Genomic DNA, 17,928 nt, shown 5'->3' with positions numbered 1-17,928 from the left:
GCTGGAGTGTCTTCTGTGGTTTTGTTTTTCTTTCTCCTTTATTTGAATATACATTCTCTTTCATATTAATGTTTGTTTTTCTTATATTTAGTGTTAATTGCACATGTATACAAATTTTCAGAGCTCTCTTGGCAGAGATAGTAAATTGTAATGACTTTCAATTAGCAGATTGACTACTTTCTCTTATTTTATGCTGGCTTACTCTTTCAGTATTTAATACAGACCATATTTGTTAATTTTCCTTTTTCTCCTAAATTTGAGACTTAAATATTTGAAAACATAGGATTCATGTTTTTGCTTTAGGTTTTAAAATAAGTGTTGAATTTCAGAAGTGCAAGATAAATTATTTTGGAATGAAAACAAACATATAGTATGATCATTTATTCATTGAGTGGATATTGAGCATCTGATGTACTAGTCAGTTTTGTAGAAGTTGATGTAAAACAGTACTTTAGGTTCATTTTAAAATTTTGAGTGGTAGGTTTGGTATTAAGTTATCAAATTTTTGGAAGTAAACAAAAATAAAAATTATTATTCTGTTCTTGTCACTGCCTAGTTAATCTTTAGGTAGCTCTTTATGATGGAGAGATAATGGGTTTTTAAATTAGCAGACTTAGGTTCTAGTTATGGTTATGCCAATTCTGTAGCAAAACTTTGAATGTCGTTTGATTTTCCTAGGCTTCAGTTCCTCATGAAAACAAGAAGGTTGGATCATTTGTGCTCTGGGGGCCTCCATTCAATAGTGGGGAAATCTAGAACAGAGAGAAATATAGTCATATTCATAAAGTCAGATCAGTTACATTCATGGCTACTCTTCCTTAGCCTTCTTTGCTGCCTCCTTTTTCCCACCTGTAATTATTGCTGAGCCCAGGGTTCAGTTCTTTGATCCTTTCCCTTCTTACTCCCTAGGTGAGCTAATTCAGGATAATGGCTTCAGACTCAAATGTTTAAATGCCTGCACTTGGTTATAAAATAGGTCAAACTTATATCAGAAACAGACCTCTTGATTTTTGTCATGAAAACAACTCTTTCCCAAGTGTTCTCCACCTTTGTAAATGACTTCACCATTCACATAGTGTTTAGGCCCCAAACCAAGAAGTGCCCTTGATTCTTCTCTTTTCTTCACATAACGCATTCAATCCATCAGCAGTTCTTGCCATTTCAACCTTTAAATACATTAAGAACCTGACCATTTCCTACTTCCTCTACTTCAGTCGTCTTAGTCATAACCACCATCATCTCTGACCTGGTGTACCGCAATAGCTTCTTAACTGATATCCTTGTTTCTTTTCTTGCCCCTTAATAGTTCATTTTCCACACAGCAACCAGAGCAATTCTCTAAAAATAAGTCATATCATGTTGATTTCTTACTCAGAATCATCCGATAGCCTCCCACAAAACTCTTTACCATGGCTTACAAGTTCTTCTCTGACTTCATTGCCTACTGTTTTCCTTCTCCCTCATTCTCCTTGAGCTATACAAATCTGTGTTTTTCCAAATACCCTAGGGCCATAGCAAATTTGAAGACATTTTTTATTTTCTCTTACTGAGTGTTCTTCCTTCAGATATGTATTTGTTATTCATGTGTCTATATCATTAAGACCAGAAATGCTTTGGAAAATGTATATTTTAAAATGTAACAGCTCATAAAAACCTGGTGTAGTTATGGGTGTATACGTCTATCTTTAGAACCCAAAGATTAAAAAAAAGTCAAAAATCAGGATTTTGAGGCCTGCTGAGTTACAGAAAATGCTATTTGTGGAAAAGGTTGGTGTAAATCTTTTGTGAATGAATTCTAAGTATTTCCATTCATTATTAGGAAAAAGTCCTGGGTGGAATTTTGCATTGTCCTTGAAAGTTATTTCAGATGTTCATATGTCCCCAAAGAGCTGTACAGTATTGCCACTTAGCCTTAACCCAGGGTTATATGAAAAAGACTTTGTGCTTTATTATTAATAACTGATTTTTAAAAATAGGATATGCATGGGCAAATGTTATAAAATATTCTATAAATATGTGAAATGCAATTGGGGAAATATTCAACAAAAATAATTATATGTATTATTGAAGGAAAAATTCAGCTTTCTAGTATTAGTTGGCAATTACTTTTACTGGCACATAGAATTTTTAGACATTGTTGGCTATCTTAAAGTAAAATTGATTTCTGTTTCTATAAAAATAGTTGACACCTGTAAAATGCTTAATGGCCTACAAATGTTTATGTACATCACTTCATTTAATGCTTCAAACAACCCTGTGTGAGGTAGGCAGTATTTTCCCTGCTTTACAGATGAGGAAGTGGAGCCCTGGTCACAGGACTTGCCCTGAATCACATAACCAGTAAACAGTGTAGTTTGAATTCAGACTTGGTTCTTCTGATCTCGAAACCTGAACCCCTTCCACAGCATAATGCTGGTGATCTAAAGTTTAACAAGCCAGATGAGAACTGGTCCAAGTCACAGTGGCATCTGTCTCTTAAGCGTCTGTGAAGGACACTCTGTGTTCCTGTTAACCGGAGTGATTGATTGACTAGAGCTAAGTGTCCTATGATGCTGAGCAGTCAGTATCTCAGGAACCTGATTGCAGTGGAGTCTGCTTAATATGGTTGTCGGATTTTCATTGTTTCCTGCGGAAGTAATATGAATTGTTAATGGCAGGAAATTCTAACATATTTTAGTCCTAGGTTTGTGTAAAAAGCTTCCGCGAGTACTTTGATTATTAACTTTGTAGGTGTGAATGCAGAGCAATTTCAGCACATTGACATTCTTTTCAGCCTAATGAGAATAGGCATTCCTTGGCTTATATCCAACAGAAAAACTGCCTTTCAAGGGATAGACTTCTAAAAACATCACGATCCATGGATTACAATTTCCAAAAAAAAAAAAAAAAATTAACATTAATGTAGGAAAACTCATCAGTCTAGAAGTTATTAGAAATTGTGTTTTGTACCAACCAATGAGAATTTTAAACTTTGGTTTGTATTGCAAATGAATTTTTTTTTTTTTAAAGATTGACATTTCTATTTTATTTATTTATTTATTTATTTATTTATTTATTTATTTATTTATCTGTCTCCGTTGGGTCTTCTTTGCTGTGCGCGGGCTTTCTCTAGTTGCAGGGAGCGGGGACTACTCTTCGTTGCTGTGTGCGGGCTTCTCATTGCGGTGGCTTCTCTTGTTGTGGAGCACGGGCTCTAGAGTGCAGGCTCAGTAGTTGTGGTGTGTGGGCTTCTCATTGCGGTGGCTTCTCTTGTTGTGGAGCACGGGCTCTAGAGCGCAGGCTCAGTAGTTGTGGCACGTGGGCTCAGTAGTTGTGGAGCACGGACTCTAGAGCACAGGCTCGGTAGTTATGGCACACGGGCCTAGTTGCTCTGCAGCATGTGGGATCTTCCCGGACCAGGGATCAAACCCGTGTCCCCTGCATTGGCAGGTGGATTCTTAACCACTGCACCACCAAGGAAGTCCCGCAAATGATTCTTTCAAGTTTTTTTCAACAATCATTTTCTTAAGAAATAATACTATAGGTAGAAAAAAAAAATGTCTTTTTTCCTCTTAAATAGGAAAATAGAAAATATTTCATCATTTTGGAAACTCATGTAAAAGCTCAATTAAAATAAAAACTCTTTTTGAAGGAAAAGAGTTGATTATATTGTAGTAGGTAGATAATTTATGAAAAATATAGTTGAATGCCACCTTGTAAAAGGTACTCTTGTAAGTGCTATAAAAGATATTCAAAAATGTAAGAAAAACCCATGACCTCCAGCAGCTCATTTGACAGATGATGAGATAATACGCGCACGCGTGCACACACACACACACAAACATTTGTGTTGAAAATTTAGATGACAGTATAAGAAATTATGTGGTAAGTACCAAATGGTGGATATGGACAAGATGTTCTGAAGATATTTCCCAGTAATTATCAGAGTTGTTTTCCTGCACAAGGTACTTAGACAAGCAGTGTAGAGTTAGAAGAATATTCTTGGCAAAAAGGCTGTGAGCAGTATGGAGATTCCTTAAAAAACTAAAAACAGAACTACCATACGACCCAGCAGTCCCACTACTGGGCATATACCCTGAGAAAACCATAATTCAAAAAGAGACATGTACCACAATGTTCATTGCAGCTCTGTTTACAATAGTCAGGTCATGGAAGCAACCTAAGTGTCCATCAACAGATGAATGGATAAAGAAGATGTGGCACATATATACAATGGAATATTACTCAGCCATAAAAAGAAATGAAATTGAGTTATTTGTAGTGAGGTGGATGGACCTATAGTCTGTCATGCAGAGTGAAGTAAGTCAGAAAGAGAATAACAAATACCATATGCTAACACATATGTATGGAATCTAAAAAAAAAAAAAAAAGGTCATGAAGAACCTAGGGGCAAGACGGGAATAAAGACGCAGACCTACTAGAGAATGGACTTGAGGACACGGGGAGGGGGAAGGGTAAGCTGGGACAAAGTGAGAGAGTGGCATGGACATATATACACTACCAAATGTAAAATAGATAGCTAGTGGGAAGCAGCTGCATAGCACAGAGAGATCAGCTTGGTGCTTTGTGACCACCTAGAGGGGTGGGATAGGGAGGGTGGGAGGGAGGGAGACGTGAGAGGGAAGAGATACAGAGATATATGTATATGTATAACTGATTCACTTTGTTATAAAGCAGAAACTAACATGCCATTGTAAAGCAATTATACTCCAATAAAGATGTTAAAAAAAAAAAAAAAAGGCTGTGAGCAAGTGCCTATAAATGGCAAAAAATAAAAAACTTTTTTCCCAAAGTAGAAATGAAGGATTGGGCTGTAAATAAAGATGGAGGGACCTTGAAGGAGAGGATAATTTAACATTCAGAATACTTAACTACTTTACATTTAAATTGCTATGTAAACAAAACATGCCTAAAATTTGTTTTTGAGTATGTGCTTTTGCACATAAATGTGATGATACATTTTTGTTTCTGCTTTGGCTCATTTTCTTATTGAAGTCTATCTATTCTGTGAGTTATAGCATCAAGAAAGAATAAAGTATTTTTGAAAATACCCCAAAACAGGAAACTTTTGAACCTGTCCCAGAGGATATTTTTTCTTCATTTTCAATGAATTAACCAGCAGAATCTCTATTGATATTAATTAATTAATACTTTTGTTTTAAATTGGAAGTTTGATCTCTAAGTTAAATGTGGAAAAGTACCAACTCAGCTAGTTTCTTCTGGTCTACATTGCAGTCTTAACATCTGCCTTTTAATGAAAATAGCAAGTTCTCTTAGGAAAGGCTGGAAGCTATTAGCAGAACCTCAGAGAAACAGCTTTTCCCCCTCTAAGGCAGATGGGAATCTGCACATGGAGCTGAAATTTTCTGAGCACAAAATTTCATAACACATATTTCTGCTCTTCCTTTTTGCAATATACCAGTGTAAACTTTTTTCCCTATTCGTTTATTCTGAAATGGCTTGCCTTTTCCTAGGTAGTGTGTGAGGTTAGATTATGTAAATGGAGTATATGAGTGCACCTGTGGATGTGTACCAAGATGATGGGGAACCACCTTCTGCAACTTTTGGGTTGAACCATTACCTCCATCCCCACCACGGTTTCTTTCTTTTTTTTTTTTTTTAATTGGGGTATAGTTGTTTTACAGTGTTGTGTTAGTTTCTACTGTACAGTGAAGTAGAGTTCCCTGTGCTACACAGCAGGTTCTCATTAGTTATCTATTTTATACATATTAATATATACATGTCAATCCTGATACTGTGTCTTCATTTGGCCTTTTAAAAAAGTTACTCTTCCTTTCAATCTTGCTAGCCTGACAGTGGATGTCCACAGTCTTTTAACTGGTATTTGGTACACAAACTGTACTTGTCTCCATTAACTCACTTGGTTTCATTTCTATACTTGTTTTTAAAGTCTGACATTTAGTTACTTGAAAGTTTCTAAAGCAGCTTTTGAAGGAGGCTCCAGTAGCAAACAATTAAGACCATATTGAACTTTTCAATAATCCTGCTCTGTTAAGGGCAAAGCAGGAAAAGGTTAGGACTTCTTGGTACCTGAAGCAAACATGTATTAAAAGGAAGGAGAAAAAGCCTTTAAATCTCAAATGACTGTAGATAGATAATAATAATAATGAGGCATCTGTGTAGAATGTTAACACTTGAAGAATCTTGATGAAGATATATGGAATTTCTGTGTACTAATCTTGCCACTTTTCAGTAGTTTGACATTTTTTCAAAATAAAAAGTTACTAGTATATTTTACCACAATTTAAAAAAAAAAAAGATTTTAGAAAGGTTACCAAAAGCAATCTCAAAGGATCAGCAATTTTTTCCAGATTATTGATGAAAAATACCTTTGGTATTAATGTCCCCCATTTTTCTGTTCTACCTCCCCTGATGTCCAACATTAATTGTACTTTAATAAAGACTGAATTAAACCAGTTAATGACCTGTGCCAGCATGTTCAGTAAGGGAAGATCTTCCCACAAAGCATCATGGCAGCTTTGTTCATTTGCAGCTCCCTTCATCACGTTTAATTTATCCAGTTTATTTCTTTCAACTTTGAAGTTTCTTTTCCATCAAAAGGTCAAATTTGGGTTAATTACCCCAAACACACAATCTTTTGGGGAATCTTTTTTCCACTTTTCAAAACTATTGAGTTATGACCCCAGTTAATTGTGTGGTTGCACTCTCGTACTGTGTTTAATGCTCATATTGTAGGAAGAGTTACCCCAAAAGAAGAGATATTAACAATAAGAAACGTCGCTGACACCTGGCACAGAGCCTGGCATGTAATAAGTGGCCCATGCCTAATTCTTGGACCACTGATGAATGAATCAATGGCTAACATTAATTACTTACCACCTACTACGCCCTTAAACGGAGGACTTATTGTGTATTACTCCTGAATCCTCACAACAGTTTCATATGAACTGTATACCTCAGCACATGTCTACCGTCAGCGCTCCCTGGCTCTCCTTTGTCAGTCCCCTAGGAGAAAGGTACCCACCAAGTGGGTCATGATCAACCAGTTGCTGCTTTGGGGTTTTGCTGCCTGGGTAGTTTTGTACTTTGTGGAGAATGTGTTGTATACACAGTGTACCCAAACATTTGTCTAATTAAATGATAGAAGCGATCATCAATATATATAATCAAAAGTAGATATTCAAACAGTAGTTTCTGTTTGACTTTGGGTTATGTTATTATAAATTTCTCGATGCAAACTGACTTTCTTGTTTTCTCATAACAGTTGATTGGTGTTCTTTGGAGAGACATGACTTACATGCTTTTGTCTTTGGATTCTAGAAGAGCCTTAGAAGTATCCTTTTAGATATTACACACACACACACACAATTTGATATTTTGTGTTATATACTTTATATACTAATTTACTTCATATCTTTATATATGTGATATATGGCATTGACATTTTAGAAATACAGTATATTGTATTATATTTTATTTGTCTCATACTGCCTTTCTGTAGAATGTCAGTCATGAGGGCAGCACTTTATCTGGTTCATCACTGTGTCTTTGCATCTAGAAGTATGCCTGGCATGGAGTAGGCACTCAGTAAATGTTGTAATTAAAAAGCAAATGCTTTGTACAGCACGGTGACTATAGTTAACAGCAACAACATTAACAAAGCAAATGCTTTTCAATAAGAGGTTTACTGCTAATTTTATTCATAGGTTAATGAGTGCTCTAGTTTAATTTAAATAGTCCTGTTCCTTTTCAGTGATTGTCAAACTAGACCTTATATTTGCTTTCTTTCTCCCCCCCCCCTTTTTTTTTTTTTTAAGGAAGAATCCCCAGCACAAGATAGAATATAGACATAGTACATTTCCAGGTAAGTAATTTTACTTCAGGAAACTCCAAATGAAACCTTCAAATGGATTCTACTGTTAAACCTAGATACAGTTTCCAGTTATTGTGAATTTTTTTAATCTCTGCTTCTGTGAATTTGTTGAATTGCTGATTTTAATAATTTTCTTAGATTTAATAACTGATGAGTTTTTATATAGCAGACGTTTTATATAATCATTGTCCAACAATATATATTTGCCTTGGTATCTGTTATGATTCTTTTGTTTGCAGGTACCTTAAAACAAAATCTCAAACTGGCCTAAATGATAAAGAGATCATATTGGCTTCTATAACTGAAAAGTCCAGAAGTAAGGCTAGATTAGACAAGATTTGTTGCTTTGGCTCATTAATAATGTCAGTAATGTCACCAACAACCCAATTTCCTTCCATCATCCTGTCTTTAGAGGGGTGATTTTTATCCTAAGACTGGCTCCTCTCCCCACCAAGGAACTATATGCATCCTTATTCAACTGGCTAAACTCCATTTAACATGGTAAACTCCCCATGTTTACATGTAAGGGGAGAGAGAGAGAACAACTTTGACTCTCGCTATTCCTAGGAAAAATCATAAAATTAACTTTTTTTAAACTGGCTTAGGTTACATTCTTATTCTTGAATTAATCACTGTGACCACTGATTAGTTTGTTCCACCCTTGGAACCAAGGCAGAGTCCCTTTCTTCAGAACCACAGGGATCCCCAGTAGAAACTAGTCTTGGGGAAGGAGAAGGGGAGATAGACACCAGAGATGCAACTATCGAATGACTGTCAGTCCTGTTTACATCAGTCTGTTTTACCTTCTGTTTCCCCTGCTTCTGAACTCTAATATTTTTTCCCTTTAACAAATTCTGGCTTCTTCGTATCATTTATATAATGCAGAGGCCAATTCAGCATCCAGTATTTATGCCCACAGAGGGAGAGAATAAAATGTACTATCCAGGCTATGCCCACTTGCCTTTGTATATGTATAAACACAGCCAACTTGTAACCAAGTGATAAAAATAATTAATTTCACCACAAGGGAATTCTATTTGCTATTTCTTATTGAAACACACTTCAGTGCTTTAATACTCCAGATACAGATTTAATCACTTTATCTGAGCTAATATGGTACGGAGTTTATATGTTATACTTTTCCTTATTGGGGCTGTATCTAAAGCTATAGCATTTATGGTTGTTAAATTAACTTTCCTTTGAACAATAATGTAATAATATTTGATTAAAACTCTATTTTATTGACAAATTTCAGCACTGCCCCATGAAAGAGCATTTGACACATTTGTATATCTTTACAGAACTAGGAACCATTTTCCTAAAACCGTCAATATGCATCATATGGCATAGTTAAAAGTATCTGAATTTTCTTTGAAAAACCTCTTTGAATTATCATTGAAGTGTCTTCTGAATGAAGAATGTATTTTTAGAACAATTAACTTTTCTTAAGAAAAACTGTTTATTTTGTTGGAAAGACAGGTTTTTTTTAAGTATGATATTTTAATGTAACAGTTTAGCCTTATATATTTAATGTACTTTCAAGAGTTGTTATGTGGCAATATAGTCAGAATATCTCTTCCTACTCTAAAAACCTATAAATTAAGGTGTCTGGGGTATTTAAAATATTAAATGTTGAGGTCTCATATTTCTTAATTTAGAGATATCTAAAATAAAATTCTAACATACTTGTTTTTCTTATTTCCCAAATCTTAAAGTTTAACATTACCCAAGATCTTAATCTGATTTATGTAACAATTCATTTACTCATTCACTCATTTATTCATTTATTATGTGTCTTCCAAGTGAGCAAAGTTACAGAGATACATGAGAACCAGCTCTGGCTCTACATGCTTGGGGTGAGATGCTCTAAAATCTTGGAGGAAAGGCATGGAGCACTTTTTGCCAGGGTTTATCAGGGTAGACTTGATAAGGGAATTTTAAGTTGGTCTTTAAGATGGTAGGATTTCAATTATCTTTGTTTCTTAGCTTTGCGTGGGTGGGTATAGGACATCCCAGACAAAGTGAATAATAGATCAGTCAAGGACATTGAGTAGAAAATGGAAAGTTGTGTTTGGAGTTAGAAGGTGGATCAGTTTAACTGACAGGGAGAGTCTCTGAAGTCACTGTGAATGATACTAAAGGGATGTATTGAGGTCAGATTATAGAAGCTCTTGAAAGCTAGACCAAAGAGGTATGTGCACTGACAAATAATGGTGAGCCAGTATTTTACCCCTGGTGATGAGCAGTCTGAATTAGAGTAGGGGAAGCCTTCTGGAGATTAGTTAGGTAGTTGAATAAAGGACCAGAACTAGGCTACCATGAGAGTAGGAAGATAGGATTGGATACAAGTGAGATTTTGAAGGAAGAGTCAATAGGATTTACCAACTGATTGGTTGTGGTGTGGGGGGTGGGATGAGGTAAAGGAAATAGGAGTGACTGAAAATTAAAGTATAAATGATCAGGAGACTGGAGATGATAATAGAGATCGGGAGGAAGAACTAGGTAGTTTGTGGGATTTTTTTTTAACACATGTTAAATTTGAGGTGGGGGTATCATAAATACATAATAAAACAATAAAAGTTAATATAGACCCATATACTATATACCAAATACTATAGAATTTTATAATACAAAATAACTTCATGAAATTCTTATTATTTAATTTCTGATTTGTAGCACTGCTAAAACACTTCAGTTTGTAAAGTTCGTCCACACATGTAACAGTTCATGCAGTGTATTCCGATTTTTGTAGGTTTGACTGCTATCATCTGTTAAGCTTCTTGTATATCTAATTGGTTTAAAATTTCACTAACTTTCCACACTTTTTCATAGTGCTGCAGTTTTAGCACAACATATTGAATACAAGAGTAATCAATGCCAGGAAAATTTTATTTTAAACTTTCTTAGCTACCTTACTTGTTGACAGCATTTGAAAGAAATTATCATCAGCATTTTATGACCTGATTATTGGAGTCATTCTTTCTGGCTTTGATTATTATGTGATAGTCATGATTCTAGGTGATCAGTACCATTCATGGCTCAAAATTTAGAATGTCCTACTGATAGCTATTTTCATATTTCTCTAGTTCTGCAATTGTATGCACACATGTGCTTATGTAGACTTTTTTCTTTTCAGAAGTAGAAATTAAAAGATCTAGAAAGAAAGCTATTAAGGAAGGTTGGTGAAACTTAAATGAGATTCTGTAAACTGCTGCTTACTGTGGGGAAACCTGAGAGATTTTGGAACATGAAAAAGGCTAATGCAATGGTGTTTTAAAAAAGAAATAAACTTAATGTATAATAAAGTGGATCAGACCTGCACAAACTGCTTTCCCGAAGTTAAAATATGAATACCCAACTAGTAGCTTGGTCTTTAGTAGTAAAATGAGGCATTTAAAAATGTTTATTCTTGTAGCGTAGTAAGCTTTCATCTTTAGAGATACTGGGCTAAAGTATTTTTTCACTTAAATGAAAATTAATATCCTAACTTGTCCTAAGATATACTGGAAAAGAAAGGAAAATAAAACCTGAAGAATTATTGATGTTAAGCTGTAATGAGACATCTGTCTTATTATTGCCTATTACCAGAAAACTATTTGGAGAAAATCAGCAATTTGGAAAGACTTTTTTCTCCATGTAAAAATCTTCCAGCATGCGTGTGACACAGTATACTCTTCAGTAGCTCTGCAGACTTGGTTCTTCGGATAAGACTTTGATGGTGAAATTTTAAATTGTACAGGAAATATTGGATACAAACTTCAGAATTGTCATTCTGTTATTATAAATTCCTCTGCATAAATAGAAAAGTCAGAAATGACCATATCCTAATACCAAATAGTTAATAGCATGTTGTTTCAAATATGTTAAAGAGTTTGTTACTTTTTCTAGAGGTTGTTATTTTTCATTATTATGGTAGAACAGTGTTACCCATCAGTTTTTTTAAAAAAGTGACAGCTTATTTCTCTTGTGCTGCTTTCAAGTAGTCAAGCTGTCAGCCTGTCTCTACATTTCATATTCATGTAGAGAAAATGAAAATTCCTGCTTTGTCCTTAAAATTAGAACTTTGGAGTTGGAAAGGATCTTTGAGGTCATTTAATCAACATCCTTTGATTCACAGATAAAAAGATAAATTCCATTAAATGCCTTGTTCATTGTCATGGGCTTCATGATGCAGATCTTTATACTTCTATCCTCCTAGTCTATCTCTTTTTCTTAAACCATGCTATTTTTTGAAGAGACTTCTTGTTGGGTGAGGGGAATGGAACACCACATAAAAACAGCAAAAACTAGCAGCTAGAAACTTAAAAGTGACTTATGTGAAGATAGAGGAAAAATTATTCTTTCCAAGCTCACCTTGATTTGGAAGAAACAAGCTCACTTCTGATTTCTTAGACATGCTCAACAATTATATTTCAAATAAGGTAGCTGCAATGTAAGAAAATGCTAAATGTAGGCTCTTATTTTTTTAAAAACAGTATTACACTATTTAATTCTGTGGAAATCTATTGGAAGTCACAACTACAAAAAATAAAACTACAAAAATTATTTTTTGCTATTGATTAAAAATATTAAACAGCTACTACTCCCTCTCCTGTTATTTTTGTACTTCAATAAGCTTTTCACTAACCATGGTGTTCTGTGTACAGTTTTGGGGTCTTGGCTTGGGATCTTCTATGATGTGACTCCCATGACTGAGTTGTCTGATTTTCTAACCAACAAGCTTCCTTGTCTGAGAGGCTTTCTTTGAAATTTGTGTGTAGCAAACAGGAGGGTTTATATGAACTTTACTGGCTTCATCACTTTAAATCCAGATATTCAGATACCATGCTTCAGCTTGCTCAGAAAATACTTGCACGGGTGTTTTCTCTTGCTTTCTCTGAATTCCCTTTGCATAAAAACTTATTAATTATTATGGTAAAGACAGACATTTTATTCCTAGGTTAGGTGCTAGTCATATTTATTTCAGAACCATGCCTCCTGAGATTATTCCCACGATTCAGGAAGTCATGAAATAATTCAGATCAACAGGTGCGCTGATTCAGAGCATTTTCCAAGTAAGTAAAGTTTCGTTATCTCTATGGCCCAGTTACACTGAAAGGCAGAAACTTATTTCTCTAAAAATACCTTCAGCACTTAAAAAAAAAAAACCCCTCCCATCGGATGGCATTTGTATTGTGGAATATTTAAAGTCACTACTACAGAATTTGCTACAGGAGGGCCCACTTAATTGATTCCACAAAGATGTCAGCATTCAAAATCCTGAAATGTCGACCTGGGACCACTAACAAAGGACACAGAGCTGAGTTCTGGCACTGACTGACTTGCCCTTATCATGACTTTGGCTCTTCAGGTGCTTTCACTTAAAGCACAAAGTACCCGTTCTGGAATTTGACTACCAGCTACATTGAGTTCTGTTACCTATGGTTTTTTCAGATTCTGAACCTCCTGTTAAAAGAACATTAATGTGATGTTTACGTAAACATCAAGTGTAATGATGATTTGATAGAGAAAAACAAATTTTTGATGAAACAAGTGTAAGTCTTCTGATTAATACATCCTTATCGCTTGAACAAATGAGCCTACCCAGTAAGTTGCTAAAGATTTCCAGCGTTCACTGAGGCTTTAAAGCTCCTTCAATTAGCAGGATTTAAATAAAAGTCTTTAATGTAATACATTGTGTTGACAGGCAGGCTCGTGATTAAAAGTGTAGGTTGAAATAAGAAGGGTTTCTGTAAACTAAAGGTGTTCAGCAGTTGATTCGCAAATGGTTCATTTGTTCATTCATATATTTAACAAATATATGTATATAAAGTGCCTTATACGTGTTAGGCACTGTTGTAGGAGCTGAGGATACAATAGAGACAAAGCCTTGCTTTTGTAGTATTTCACGAAAGTGGACAGTGCGCATGTTAACAATTATATGATGTCATGTAGTGATAATTGCTAAGAAGAAAAATAAAGCTTTGTAAGAGGACAGAATGGCAAGGGTGTGCATGAGGGTGGGGGGCAGGTCCCATTTCAGATAGAACAGTAAAAGAAGGACTCTGTGAATTTGACATCAGAGCAAAGGGCTGAAGGAGAGAGCAAGCAGGTGATTCTCTGAGGGAAGAGTATGCCAGGCAATGGGAATGGTGCTTCAAAAGCCCTGGAGGTGATCCTGCTTGGACTATTCAAAGAGCAACGAAGAGAGGGTAGGATTGGAACAAAGTGTAAGTGAAGAATGGTAGATGAGATCAGAAAAGCTAGAAGTGAGCCAGTTTTGTAGGGTCTTGGAGGCCAAGAGCTACAAATGAGGACTTCAGATCTTATTTAGAGTGAGATAAAAAGCTATTGGAAGGTTTTCTGGCTTCTTTGTGGAGAACAGATAAGAGTGGAAGTAGGGAACCCAGTTAGGAGGATATTGGATTAGACCAGGAAGAAAATGGTGGTATAGGGACCAGGGTATTGGAGTGATGTGAGAAGTGGTGGATGTATTTTGACAGTACAGCCAATAGGATCTTTTGACATATTAAATATTACAGAGGATATTCATGGGTAACTCCAAGATTTCTTGCCAAAGCAGCTGGAAGGTTAGAAAGTTGGAGGAGTTATACATTCAGGATTGATAAGAGAATGTCCAGATTTGGGTGAAATACCTCAGGAGTTTTGTTCTGGAAATGTTGAGTTTCAGATTTCTGTTAGTCACCAAGTAGAGATAATACATAGTCAGTGAGATAAATGAGTCTGGACTTTAGGCAATGGTCAGAGCTTAAGGTATAATAAATTTGGGAATTTAGGATATATAACTAGGTGGAATCATCTAAGGAGTACGTTAGAGAAGAGGCCCCAACCTGAAATTTGGGCACTCCAAAATTTAGTGGTTGGAAAGATGAGGAAGATCCAGCAGAGGAAATGGAGAAGGAGCAGCCAATAAAGTAGGAGAACCTGAAGTTGTTTCAGCTTTATATATATTTTTCTTATAAATCTGCTAAGATAATTTCAGAATTTGAAAGGAAACTCTTTATTGAGATGTCATTAGTTACATATACGAGATACTTCCAAGAGTAAAATGGACAAGAACAGAAATACTGCTGTTCTTCCCTCCTCACTCCCTTCCCCATCTGCAAACTACCCTCTAAATGTTTTTCAGTTGTATTCTATCATAAAAGTTATATGGGGAGTCGAGATTAGTTAGACATAAAACATGCCCTCAGGATGCTTACAGGAGATAAGAAGTGTACAAAAATAAATATAATGCCAGACTTCCCTTAAGGAACTGGTGTGCTTCTTATGCTAATGAGAATTGTGCAAATTATTATGTAGCCTTTTTAGCCTTGGCTACCAAGAAACTCGGGGAGAAATTTGATGCTCAATTTATATGAATTATGTTAAAAATTGAGGTTGACATATATTCTGCTTTCTTTGTTCTTAGTTTCTACTTTTATTTGTATTTTTATTGTCTCATTATTACTGTTATAAGCTATCTCAAATCCTCTTGGAATGAGTAGTGATTATTAAGAAAAATATAATTGTCTGGGCTATGGAAGTTAAGAAGACAGATAAATTACTTCCTTTGTCATCATTCTCCCATCAAATTTTTTCCCCATCAAATTTCTTAACTTTCATTTAAGTTATATCTATTACATATGAACGTTTTAGGAAGAAGTTAGCTAAAGCATATACAAAAGTACAAACATTTTTAACCCATACATTTGCTCTTCATCACAGGGATTGTCCTCTTCCATTCAGAAGATTTCCAGATAGAATCTTCCTACCTGTTTCTTAAATGCTCCACATCATCCTAGAGTCTCTCACTGCCTTATTTTAAACCAACTCTGTTGCTCACTGTGGAAAGAAAATAAAACAGAGGGGGATGAGGGAAGAAATGAGTTTTGAGGCAGAAGAATTCTAGAATTGTAATTCTACTATTATAATGTTATTTAGAAATCTGTAAATTCTAATGGCTGTTACCATAGTAATCCTAGTCTTATTGAAGCATGAGCTAAATTTTCCAAAGTATATAAGCTTATATTTCCTCATTTGGTCACAACCCTGGTGTGTCAATCAGATTGTGCTAGGTTTGCAGCAATAACAGTCCTCAAATTTTAGTGCCTTACAACGATAAATAGGTGTATTTCTCCTTCATGTTACATGTATGTAGCTGCATGTTGGCTGTGGCTCTGTCTCATGTGTGTTCTCATCCTGAATCCAGGCTGAAGGATCAGCCTCTATCTGGGACACACTGTTCTCCTAGCAGAGGGGAAATGGCAATAGCAGAACCACAGAAAGGCCCTTAAAGCTTCTCCATGGAAGCTGTTACTTCCACTCACTTTTCTTTGGCCAAGTCTGATGTCAGTGGGGGTGAATAAATAGAATCACATCACAGGGAGCGACAGTGGATTACTGGGACAAAAATACATTCTACCACAGTGGAAGGTAGGGTAGCATGAATATGATTATGATATTATTAAGGAACCATTATGATGAATCTCAGAGGACATTTTAGTCTTGGGAGCCTCATGGTAGGAAAAGTTAGAATTAAGCAAATGTTTCAAAAAAAGTTAGAATTATATCAAATGAGAGCTTTAGCCCCCTTTCTAGAAATTTGTAGTAGTTAGCTTTGTATTAAGTAAAATTAATTCTTCTTGGCAGAAAAGGATATTTTACAGTTAGATGTTTCTAATCCCAGGTTGAGTGGCAATTGATGTGTTATGTACTAAACTGTTTTTCAGTGAGAAACATTTCAGATGAAGATGACAATGTTGGGCAACCCAGTGAGTACAACCTGAATGACAGCATTATAGATGATGAGGAAGAAGAATATGAGCCAACAGATGAAGATTCCGACTGGGAACCAGGAAAGGAAGACCTAGAAAAGGAAGATATGGAAGGGCTTTTGAAAGAAGCAAAAAAGTTTATGAAAAGAAAAAAGTAACTCTTCTCTGCAGTAATATATGGCTCATATTTACCATTTCTTTGTGGAAAAATAATTCAGGAACTAAGGAAGCACTTAAGTGATAATTGTTTTCCTTCTTTTTATAGTTATGACTTTACTATTGACTCTTTACAAGTGAAACACTAAAATGTCAGCCTTCAGTGTAGTGGATGGAATTTGTTTTGTTGCTTTGCTTTTTCTATCCTATTTAAAGCATCTGGAAATAAGCAAACAGAGAGTTAAAAAGAAATAATTGATATTTTTCATGTACTTTGTTTGTTTATAATAAAAGTAAAAGCCATAGGTTGCACAAAACATTGGTCTCTTTTCTTTTTTCCAAAGATTCTGTCTTTATATAGAATACTTATGCCAGTATAACCAGGCAGATTACATAATTGGTGGGAAAGCATGCTTCTTTCATTCCTGTTAAAGTAACTCTTCAAGCAGAACCAGGCTTTAAAAAATAACAGCCATCATATAATGGCTGTTATTTTTTCTAGAACCCTAGATGTGAGCTTTGCAATTTCATTTACCACTTTTATTCTTTGAAACAGGGAAATCAGTACCAAATGGATACTGCAAATAGATTCAACTAGACTGTAGAAGAGAAATGTCCACCATGTTGGGGATGTTATTTTGTGTCCCAACTCTGTAATTTACTGTATGTCTGAGTTTAAAAGTATTTAGGAAAACTCAAAGAATTTGACCATTTCTATTTCAAACTGAAGTCCTGCCTGATTATTTTAGCTCTCAATGTGCTGTCCTTACATTAAGAATAAAGAAATTATTTTTAACCATAATTTTCTCAAAGGATATTAGTTCTTTTATCCTCAGATGAAAGTAGCAAGTTGTCTGCCAGCATTCAAGATGCTGGCCTTTTATTTCAAGAAGAAACTCCTTCTTCTCCAATTTTATGTAGTGTATCTCTGTATCTCTGTTCTTTTTTTTTTTTAATTAACTTTTTTTGGCTGCATTAGATGTGGTGAGCGGGGGCTACTCTTTTGCGGTGCACAGGCTTCTTACTGAGGTGGCTTCTCTTGTTGCAGAGCACAGGCTCTAGGTGTGCAGGCTTCAGTAGTGTGGCACACGGGCTCTAGAGTGCAGGCTCAGTAGTTGTGGCGCACGGGCCCAGTTGCTCCATGGCATGTGGGATCTTCGC

General features: G+C 35.5%; 1 protein-coding gene across 4 annotated transcripts in view; it reads left to right on the top strand.

Moving 5' to 3' along the window:
- APLF (aprataxin and PNKP like factor) overlaps positions 1-17,084 on the top strand; it is a 92,434-nt gene extending 75,350 nt beyond the window's left edge. For 2 of the 4 annotated variants that reach the window (XM_036872974.1, XM_036872971.1), the window contains exons 9-10: positions 7,804-7,846; positions 16,567-16,695. In XM_036872974.1, coding sequence (XP_036728869.1) covers positions 7,804-7,829 — 26 coding nt within the window. In that variant the 3' untranslated portion in view covers positions 7,830-7,846; positions 16,567-16,695. Of the gene's footprint in view, positions 1-7,799; positions 7,847-16,566 lie in introns of all 4 variants that reach the window. The other 2 variants (XM_036872970.1, XM_036872972.1) reach the window with 2 other exon arrangements.
- The last annotated feature ends 844 nt before the right edge of the window (positions 17,085-17,928 follow it).

Source organism: Balaenoptera musculus, chromosome 13, assembly GCF_009873245.2.
Source record: "Balaenoptera musculus isolate JJ_BM4_2016_0621 chromosome 13, mBalMus1.pri.v3, whole genome shotgun sequence".
Taxonomy (NCBI): Eukaryota; Metazoa; Chordata; class Mammalia; order Artiodactyla; family Balaenopteridae; genus Balaenoptera; species Balaenoptera musculus.
This window is presented reverse-complemented; position numbering and strand designations above follow the sequence as displayed.